The sequence below is a fragment of the Fulmarus glacialis genome, unplaced genomic scaffold (assembly GCF_000690835.1).
Source record: "Fulmarus glacialis isolate BGI_N327 unplaced genomic scaffold, ASM69083v1 scaffold18352, whole genome shotgun sequence".
Taxonomy (NCBI): Eukaryota; Metazoa; Chordata; class Aves; order Procellariiformes; family Procellariidae; genus Fulmarus; species Fulmarus glacialis.
Window position 1 is genome coordinate 94,559 of NW_009197429.1, and position 10,810 is coordinate 105,368.

The 10,810-nt window shown below is 33.2% G+C and overlaps 1 protein-coding gene across 1 annotated transcript in view; it reads right to left on the bottom strand.

The window, feature by feature from the left end:
• Window positions 1–10,169, bottom strand: part of NSUN6 (NOP2/Sun domain family, member 6) — a 20,847-nt gene extending 10,678 nt beyond the window's left edge. The window contains exons 1-6 of the mRNA XM_009572542.1: window positions 10,095–10,169; window positions 9,226–9,381; window positions 7,474–7,553; window positions 6,178–6,287; window positions 3,284–3,437; window positions 1,533–1,614 (exon numbers count right to left, since the gene is read on the bottom strand). Of these exons, the coding sequence (XP_009570837.1) occupies window positions 1,533–1,614; window positions 3,284–3,437; window positions 6,178–6,287; window positions 7,474–7,553; window positions 9,226–9,381; window positions 10,095–10,169 (657 nt within the window). The remainder of the gene's footprint in view (window positions 1–1,532; window positions 1,615–3,283; window positions 3,438–6,177; window positions 6,288–7,473; window positions 7,554–9,225; window positions 9,382–10,094) is intronic.
• Between the last annotated feature and the right edge of the window lie 641 nt (window positions 10,170–10,810).

A 10,810-nucleotide genomic window follows, 5' to 3' on the forward strand; every position in this document is an offset into this window, starting at 1 on the left:
ATAAACTGGAAGGTTGTGCTGCCATTCAGAGGGACCTTGACAGGCTGGAGAAATTGAGAAACAGAAATCTCACGAAGCTCAACAAACAGAAATGCTAACTCCTGTACCTGGCGCACCCCATGCACCAATACAGGCTGGGGCTGACTGGCTGGAAGGCAGTTTTGCAGAGAAGGCCCTGGGGATCCTGATGGACAAGTTGAATATCATCTAAATTCTCGTATGACCAGTCTCTTAAATAACCTTTCTCTCTAACAATTCTGTTCCTTGAAAGCAAGTACTCTGATAAGCTGAATCAGGGAAGAAAAGGCCTCTCCTTTACTGCAGGCCATGAGACAACATATTGCTTGATAAACTACCCTTTGACCACAACGGAAGACAGCATTGATGCTGATTTAAAAACATTAAGATCAATTACAAACAGAATATATGCATAAAAATAACTCATCTGCTGGACTGACTCTTCGGACAAAAGAAATAGTGACTAAGACAATTCACTGTAATAAAGGACTTACCTTACTGTCTGAGTGATAGTTACACAAATCAAATGAGGAGATAACTTAGAATGTCAGAGAGTATCTCTGAACAAGGGTTTATTTGAAATGAAATTTATATTTGCTTTAAAGTTTAAAATAACTTTTTTTTTTTGAAGGCTCTAGGGCTTGATTTTCTTTTAAACCCTGCTTCTAAATAGTCATATTTATATAAAAAAAAAAACAATACCATTCTTGGCACAATAATTGTCTTAGAAATCTAATTGAGGTGCTCACCTTATCTTTTTACGTCAACAAACTAAAATCAAGAATTTTACCTGATCTAAGAAAACTAGAAAATTCCATGATTTCATCATCCTGTGTTTGAACATAGCACCGGTGGCCAATTGTCATGTCTGAGTATTGCTTTTAATTAGTTTTATTGGGGGGGAAAAGGAATATAGGTATCACAAACACTAAAGATCTGAAAGGAAAAGCTAGCTTGAAATAAGTTCTTAAATTTTACAATAAAAACTACACAAAAATTTGTCTTTATTTGGAAGCTCTGCAATTTTATGGTAAGAAGTAGTGAAAACTGTGCTACTGTAAGATTTTTCATAGTTATTTTGGTCAGGTGGATTTTTTTCATTAGGGCTAAAAAGATACGGATTTTTTCTTCAACTTAAAGTCAACCGAGTATTTGGAGATTTTCCTGATGATCTACGGAAGGATGTACCCTGAAAGAGGCTCATATTTCAGAGTTCATAGGCAGATTCCAAAACTAAAAGTTCTATGCAAAGTATCTGTGCAAAAAGAATTTCTAAGTTTTTAAGTGAGTATCTGTTAAGTCACTTTGAAGTCCCTTATCATCTCTCAGACGCAGTATGATTAAACCTCCTGCATGTAGATACTGACTTAATTCTAAACACTTTGTTTTCTTTAAATCCAAAGAGTGAATTAGGTGCCATAATACACAATGAATACATAAAGTATTAATGTGTGCTTACAGGATATTCATTATTCTGCAAATAGTAGAGACTTTTATTTTTGTAACAAACATACCTGTAAAAACAAATGACTAGGGAGCACATTGTCAAACGAAGGACTAAGGTAGACTGGCTCTATCATTCTTATGCCCATCCCACTGAAAAACATAAAAAAAAAAAAATATTTTAACTACTCAGATTTATAATTTTTAATAGTATTCAATTAAAATCATTATGCTTACAGTATTCAATTAAAATCATTATGCTTACAAATAGAAACTTGAAACAATTACAAAAATGAAAGCACTTATAAATCAACTAAGAAAAATACTTCTACAATTTTGTAATCTGATATTCTTTAAAATTACATCATTAAGTTGGGTAAAGCATAACAAAAAATGTACTACATTATAAATTGGAACTCTCTGTAAAAATTGCATAAAGCAAATTTATCTTTTTTGTACACAAGACAACCTGAGACCTAATCCAAGCCTTGATAATGTAAAGAAATGCATAAAAAGATTTAAATATGGTAATTTCAGTCCATAACTGCTTTTGGCTAGCCATGTATGCACTAGGGCACTGGCATATGATTTCGTACTTAGATCTTCTTCCATTTTCCTAGACTGTCTGAGATTTCAGTCAAATAACTGAAGAAATTCTATTTCAAAAGTCTTACAGGAACATTGATTTGCCTGCAAAGCAAAGGTTTGAACTTAGAAGCAACCTAAAAGTTTTAAATATGGATGAAGTTCTGACACAGATTTCGTTAAGTTAAGACAAATGTACAAGGAAATGGACAACAATAAAAAGAAAAACAAGAAAAAAAATACTGAGCCTGAAAACAATACATTACTGAAGATAACAAGAATGAGTATTATTTTGCATATGCATTGCACAGTCCAACAAGAAGAAAGAAGAATATGAAAAAGCAAACTTTCAGACACCAGATTTAGTGTTACATACTGCCATTCCATGTCATCAAGTCAACAGGTATATCCTACCACTACTTCTACTATATTTAAGCTCTAATAAATCAGAAATTCTCTGACAATGCAATCTTTTTTACTAGATCTTTTGTAGTTTGTTCTCAGGATGTAAAGTCTCGGTCATTAATTTGATGTCCATGCTTCTACACTGCTTTTTATATGTGTTTTAGATGACAGAAGAGAAACAAACCATATGCTTTCGCAACAAAATAGAAAAGCAAGTAATCTTGAAATAGATAATTACCTTAGCAAATGCTATTAATTTTTTTAAGATATCTGACCTTATGTTCTGTCCCCTACCCCACCAAAAAAAGCCCCTACAAATATTTTTAGGAGATGGAGAAATCGACACGGCTGCAATTCTGTTCCATCCAAATAGGAAAGGGGTACAGAACAATTTACCAAAATGCAATTTTGCCACAGTGAGAATGTTTGTCACTTCTGTTTGTTCTATATTATTGAAGTCATATGCTAAACATAAATTCTGAAAAAGCTCCCATTTATTGCCTCCTACCTCTCAAGTAAACTGGTATCTGGATACCACTATGAAACTAAATCAGTCTGCTAATACTTACTGTAGTAGTTTAATCACAATTGCCATCACATTGCCTCTACCTTAGTTGTGAAGTTACAGAAGACAGCAGGAGGCACAATTCTATTATATTCCCAGAAACTAATGTTTCCCAAAAAATACTGGAAATCCCAACATGCAACACAGGTCTCAGTCAAAGCCATCTTGTGGTTTCACATAAGGTCCAGACCATTTCAAAATGTCTTGCCGTCTTCCTCCTCCCCTTTGCAAAGTCGTAGGTGTAGATTGCAGTTACTATGGACTTACTTCAATGGGCCACTTGAACTAAAGATTTCACTGCGACTCAGTTCTGAAATTCCATTTCCAAGGAAAACTTTGACTCCTTCAAATTCTTTGGCTCCTCTTTTACATTTCCCTTCAATATCTGAATACACTGAGACCAGATCTCCAGCTTTCATAACTGCACAAAGAAGAATGGAAATTTTGAGATTAATATTATACTTGACAAAACAGTAGTGACCAAATAATTTAGGATTTTCAGTAGACTACTTAATTCAACTCCTATATCAGAGCAAAATTTAAACTTTCTCAATGTAATCAAAGGAAAAGATTAACTAATATTAGGCTTGAAAGTGTGTATGGTGAACGATGGCTACCAAATGACTAGAGCTATTGAGACACACAAGGTTACAAATCAGACAGCATGTCTTGTTTTTAAGAGGCTAGACAGATCTTCACTTTATTTATTTTATCACCGCGTGGTCACCCATAAGTTTTAAGCACACTCTTCGGGATTCAATCCTCTGTGTGTGCTCCAAGTACCTCAGACAACACCGGTTCACACTTACTGTACAAAGACAATTATACTAAATTTGTCTAATGACCTCTCAATAGCTAGGTAGAACATAGCTATAGCTGCTTTTTCTCTAACTATTGCTTTGATACAAGTGATTATATATTCTTGTTGAAACAATTTTTCTGGTGTGGCTCTCTTCCCTCTAAGGGAACTGCTGTTCTCAATAATCTTCTAAAGCAGTTTTATATCTCCAATTAAAACCCTCCAGATCAGTAAAGTACGTAAATATACACCAACCTCTAGAAGTGTAGTCCTAGGGACTTAACAAACTTTCTGAGCTAGAACAAAAATAGATGGAAAAGGGGGATGGTTTAGGTGATTTTGCAGAATAGTGAGCGAGCTCTATGCACCGACTGGCTGAAAAATATGCTTAAAAATAAAGGCCTCCACTGACAGCAATAAACAATTTTCCAAAATTACATTTCTGACGTGTCTAACTGGCTGGAGCAACCAGAAGATATGACAAGTAAGATTAATGACAGTTCAGCTTCCCAAGAATTCTTTGAATTGTATTTAGGAATCTTTTTTTCCATTTTCAAGTGGCCTTCTGAATATGCAAAAATGCCCCGGAATTCTTAAATTGTAATATTTGTTGGGTAGCCACTAAACATTTCTTTTTTTGCACAGCTTCTTTTTACACAATGTGACACACAACATTATGTGATAGCCTACTGTTATTATCTGCTTAAACTTCACTGAAGAAAAACTTCCAGCAATTTAACTCTTCCATCAAGCGTATTTGCCAATGATTTTTTGCAGTATTCAAACGTAAAGGATTTTATTTCACTCTCTGCTGACAATCATCCTTTCAAAATGCATTAGTACTGTGTACAGTTCTTAAGTTTTTTGTAGCTTATATTGGCATTCCATAAACATAAATCTTACGAGTTTGATTAGTTAAATTAAACTCAAAGCCCCCTGATAATTAGTTTACCCTCATTTGGGTTGCAAGTTCAGTGATTAAATGTGTGTTCTTGCTGTACTCTTTTTGTCCCTAGTTAGACCATCTGTGCTTAATACAGCCTTATTATATTTGGCCTCAAGAGGGTGGCATGCCCTTTTATTTTATTTTCCTATCTGCAATTCCCCTGAAGTATTCCTAAAGTTTTATAGTATCTTTTCTTTTCTTTGAATTGCTGTTGCATGCATAATTACATGCAGCAATTATGATAAATCACTAGTTGACTCAAAGAGGGATTTGAATATTTATGAGGTTGTCTAAATAAGCAGTTTCAACAACTGCTACGGCAATACACTTATTTCATTATCAAGTCCTAGATTGAAAAACATTCCTGTTCAGTGAATTGGACTTAAGCACATGCTTAAAACTTCTTGAAGGTTTTTTCTTGAAAGGGAATGAAGTTAAGTGGCTAGATAAATGCTTTCCTGACTCACTTTGTTTAATAATAAGAATCATGATGATTAGTAGATCTTATCACAATAGAATAATGAGGTGAATCATCCAAAATTATACTGGTTTCACATAAAGTTAATTTGACCTTTAAATAAAAAATAAATAGGCTGCTGAACACTAAGCACGTATATGTAGATTTTTTATCTTGTCTCAAGGCATTGAAACAAAAATTTCTATTTCGTAAGAATCTGACATTAAAATTGAAGATTTTTCTCATCAATAGAAAAAAAACTTTTTACTAGATCTCTCATACACAAACAATATCAAATGAATCACCAACAAATTAAAAAAAGAAAATCCATTTTTTTAGATCTGTAACTTAGAATCTGACAGGTTCATGAAGGCAACTGCCTTTGTGACTGAATGAAGAAATAACATATCTGGAAATAGTATCTATTAAATAATCAACATACATCCAGTTACCAACTGGATATATCTGTTGTGGCATTCTTTTTTTTTTTTTTTTTTTTTGACAAGACTGGAAAGCGGCAAATTTCTGTGAGTTTATTCTACTGAACATCCATATTAAAAGTTACAGTATTCAGTAGTAAAAAAAAAAAATCTTAAAAAGCCAAATTTTACTTTGAACTCTCTTTAAAAAGATTTTCAAATGAAAACAAGAAACTGAAATCCCTGAGAACTAATACTTCACCTAGGAATTACATATGGAAAAAGGAACTTAAAACAGGCCAGGTGAAAAATAATTACATATAATTTATTACAAGTATAAAGCAAAAATAGTGAAAATCTCTAAAAAAAGCCAGAAAAACTTTAAAAAAATCTATTTACCATAAATTACAACTCTAAGATTAATTCCAACTGTGAATAAAAAAAAAATTAATGTCACTAATTATTGGAAATTGTCATCAAGGGGTGACATTTTTTCCATCCTCTTTACAACTTAACTGGGTGTATTTAGAGAACTCTTACATCTTGAGGTAGATATGATTCCAGGGACATAAACATGTGCTCCTCGAAGTACTGCATATCCACAATGGGCTCCAACAATGACTTCAGATGCGTGTTTTTTTAAGTCTCGCCTAAAAATACAAAATGTAGTTCCGTTTAAAAAAAAAAAAAAACCTGGAAAAAATCAAATACCCCCCAAGTAAACTCTAGTTCATAAATACTGTTTTTGTCACAATATAATAGAAAAAATAGTTAACTATCATATATTACATTTAAAAGATTTATTTTGGTCCCAGAGAAATCAAAGGAATGAGCCAAGAAGTAAACCACTCTTCAAAATAAAGCAGATTCTGACACATTCTGCCACTACTATGAACCTGACACAGGAATACAAATAAATTATACTGGGATGGAGAAATAATCCTCTATGCCTTCCTAGGCCAGATGATTGTAAAGTGATTTTTTGTGTTTAACAACTGCTGAGCACTTGTATAATAAATGTATAACCAGGTGCAAGGGACTTTGCCAGTAAGAATTGTGAAGAAGATAGTTACTCGAACTTATTAAAGTGTATAATATAAAAAGAACAGAATGTTCAGAAAAAGATGCTACAAAAGAGAATTAAATGAATGAATGAAGAATAAATAAAAGCATTAAATGCTATTTTAGAGTGTACAGCATTTACAAACTAGTACTACTTGTTACCAATCTCTACCTAATCATGATATAAAGTGAATCTAAGTATGTTAGTCTTCATTATGAACAAGATACTCTAAATAAAATGTCCATCAGTGAATTCAATAAAACAATGAAGAAACTCCATAGGGGCAGACACAGATGCAACATGAAAAATATCCAAACATATCTTAAGAATAAAGAACAAATAGTCATTTTGTAGGGGATAAAATTGATTCAGGGATCCTTTCAGCATTATTGATCCAGTCTCCCTAAGTCTTGCTCTGGACTTGATTCCAGTGGAAGAAAACTCTGCCTGTATTTAGCTATAGTTCTATATTCCACCGCCAAAGTTTAGTTCTTCTGTCTGCCACCTACCTGGCTTTCCAGAGAGGATGTACTTATGTTACATTTTCCCTATAAAAAGTTAATCTCATAAATAAGGAGAGAACTCTCTCTCTTCCTACCTCTTTAAGGACTAAAACTCTGACCTGGTTAGGATATGGACTGTCCACTAGGTCTTAATACAAATGAAGTTATGCTTCATTTATAGTGAGTTAGTTACCATAACTTTTTAAAAAGAAATCTGTAAACAAAATATGTGTTATGACATTTTAAGGCTAAAGACTGAAAATTTCAAACCTGGGTCCAATGACAGGAATTAATAAGATGTCCTGGAGTTTCGGGTGCTCAAGAACTGGAACACATAGTCCTTTAAATTGCTGTTTCATTAAAAACATAATTATTAAGCAATACTAATAAACCTAATATTTAAGTACGTAATTAGACTGAAAACTATTTTTCCATTCGTAACTTATAGCTGTAGAGTACAAAAAACAAATGTAGTGAAAACAGTTAAGAGAGGTTGGGAAATAGTGTGTTAGGAGACACTCCATATTAAAAATACTGGTGTAGAAGACTAAACATGTAATAAATTGAGAAATAACAAGGCCACAAAAGGATTCACTGAGAACTGACTTCAGGGAGTGGGACAGTGTTGTGACAGTCATAACCCTACCAACCGTTTTTGCTTTCTTCTGGAAGAAGGTTGTGTCGAGTTGGCATTGGATCACAGTAATACCACCAGAGAAGTTTGGGTCTAATCTGTGTTATCTTTTTGATGTTATTAATTATAATTATGTTTAACTTTACTATTGCCTGTCTTACTTAATATGCCAGTATGGTAATACTTCTTATTTTTCTTTTTAGCTTAACTTTGACTGGATACTGAGAGCTGAGTTGTGCACATAGTTGAAAAAAATGACAGCTTGCCATTTTAAAACTGTCCCTGGACTTTAAAAAGACAATGTCTTCTCACCTGACCCTTCTAAAAATATAACCTTAAAACATGCAAAACCTTAAAACATGCAAAACCAGTTGGCATCTGATAAATAAGTACTTTCTCTTAAGAAAGAAAACAATCCATGAGCATACTTTTGTTAAAAACTGTTATATCATTTCCGTTTCTAATATAATCACAATTCAAAATACAAAATATTTATGAAAAGCCAGTCTTAATTCAGTTTTCAGCAAAGCATTTTCCCTTGAAGCAAAATATCATACTGCAATACCCATTTCCAGGTTTTGACAATCAAGCTAAAATTAGCATAACTCATTACCATTCCAGCCAGCAGAATACTGTCAACTGCCGCTGCATCACAGAAATGTCTTGGTTCCTGTCATGCAATAGCTCCCTGTACACCCACTAGCATTAATAATTAACTTAAAAAAGAACTGGATCTTTTTAGACAGAGTGAAGATCTAGGATAGAGTTTCAAAATAATCTACTACTTAAACATAATGGCTTACATATTATCAGATAAATAAATGTTTAATTAAGGTAAGTAAAAATCCAGAAAATTATATAAAGATTAAAAACAGGTTAAAAAAAGAAAATACAGCAGCTGCAGGGCATCACTGTAGCTCCAGTTTCTAAAACATACAGATTTTCTCACTTTCCTAAACAGTTTTGAGACATACAGCCATCCTCCTTTAATCTTAAATTAAAATGTTCTAAACATGCCGAACACAGCATACTAAACTACAGTTTTTATCTCTTTCTATCATCTTCTCTAGACTTATGATGCCTTTAAAGTATTTACTACAGTAGTACCCCAATCCCATCCAAGGTCTGGATCTGCCATACGAAAAAGAGCTTGTTGTCTTTTCCCTCTGTTATTGCCTTGCTTGGACTTATTAGATGAGGAATACTGCTAGACAATGAATTTTCATTTAACACTTAATGCTGACAGGAAATCAATATGATTGCGTAATGTTAATACTAGTGGACATGTATTAAGTTAAGGAATAGTTTCCAGTAATGAAAAGTTCCCATAATCAGGCAAAAGATGAAATATCCTGTTATTTTTGCTGTAACAAAGAAATTGCACAAACCTTCTGGATCTCTTCAAACAGTAATTTTTTCACGTGTTTCACTGAGGCCAAGTGGGTATTAACTCTAACAGTTGTGAAACCTGGTGGATGAGATAGATGACTTAACAGAGATTGATATTTACTCTCCGCCTCCTGTGTACCTAAAGCAGTGATAAGCTGAAAGTGAAAGAAGAGATTTTATATTAAAGAGATTCACACAGCAGCCTCCTGTGCAAAAAAAGCACGGAATAAACATTCTGTAGAAATGGAAGAATATGTTGTGTGGTGTGCAATAATGAGGAATGTCTATGTCTGGAGGCCTAATTCCAGTGAAAACCTCGTAAATTTCTTGAAAAGGACTTGGAAAAACAGTCGTGGTAGCAAGATCATTGTAAACAGGCTGCTAGCAAGCTCTGTGATACTGCACAAAGAACAGTCCTAAGGAGATGGAAAAGTAGATTCAAAACTATGAATTAAGAACTCTTATCCCAATATACAGAAATGTCATTTTTGTGTCCTTTGACATCAGGAATTCACAGATTGTTTATAGTGGTTTTGGTTCTACACTGGAGTAAGGGAGTATTTCTTGTCAATATTATGTGGTTAATAAGTGATTAATTTTCTCTGTGATCATTCTTCAGTGGGATCCAAAACTGAAGTCTCAGATTTATGCTAAGTTTAATTTAAATATTTTTATGTTACTTTGAGCCAACAGGCAAAAAAAATAATTTTATATTTTAGATAGAACTATTATAAAAATCTGTGTCTAATGTGAAGACAATACCTTATTGTAAGGTATTAAAGTCACACAAAATATTAAATCAAAGGAATATCAACAGTGTTCAATTAGTGAATATTTGTTGATGATTAGTAGTATCTATTTAACATACCTCATTATTTCTGAACACTTTGGTGAGATACTCTTCAACTTCACGTTGGAAAGAGATTTTGGGGAAAAAAGACATCTTTCTTTAGTTTTTAAAATCTGCTGGTAACGAACTGAAAAAAGAAAAATATTTTCTTAGCGGTTTTTATCATATTCTATAAGTTTATAAATATAACGTTAGATGTACGCACAAACTAAGCTGCAGTTTCTGATTCTTCTGTTTTAATAATGTAATTTTACTGTACTCAAAATTTCAAATATTGCTCAGGATATGACTGTAACACTATTGTTAATTACATTTCAGAATATGTTCATTAGCATGTTTAGCATTTGCAGTCACCTTACAATGAGGCTGGTTTCCTTGCTGTCACATCCTTCCCAGCCATACCTTCCAAGGCTACTGTATCGGTGTTTGAAATGTGAAGAAAGTGTCACCACCTCTAAATCCTGTCCCACTAAAGTTCTCCTAGCTATCCTTGGGGAGAACTTGCTGTTTAGTCCTAGAATTCACTCACAAAGGCTTCTCACAGAATTTAACTTTGACTCTTCTAAGTCCCATCTTTGAAATACTTATTCTATTACTTACTCTATCATCATTCTATTACATCATCATCATTCTGTTACATCATCATTCTATTACATCATCATTCTATTACATCTGTTCATTTTTAGAGATAATCTTCTAATTTTTCCCTGTCAGATTTCTTTTTCTCAAGCTTA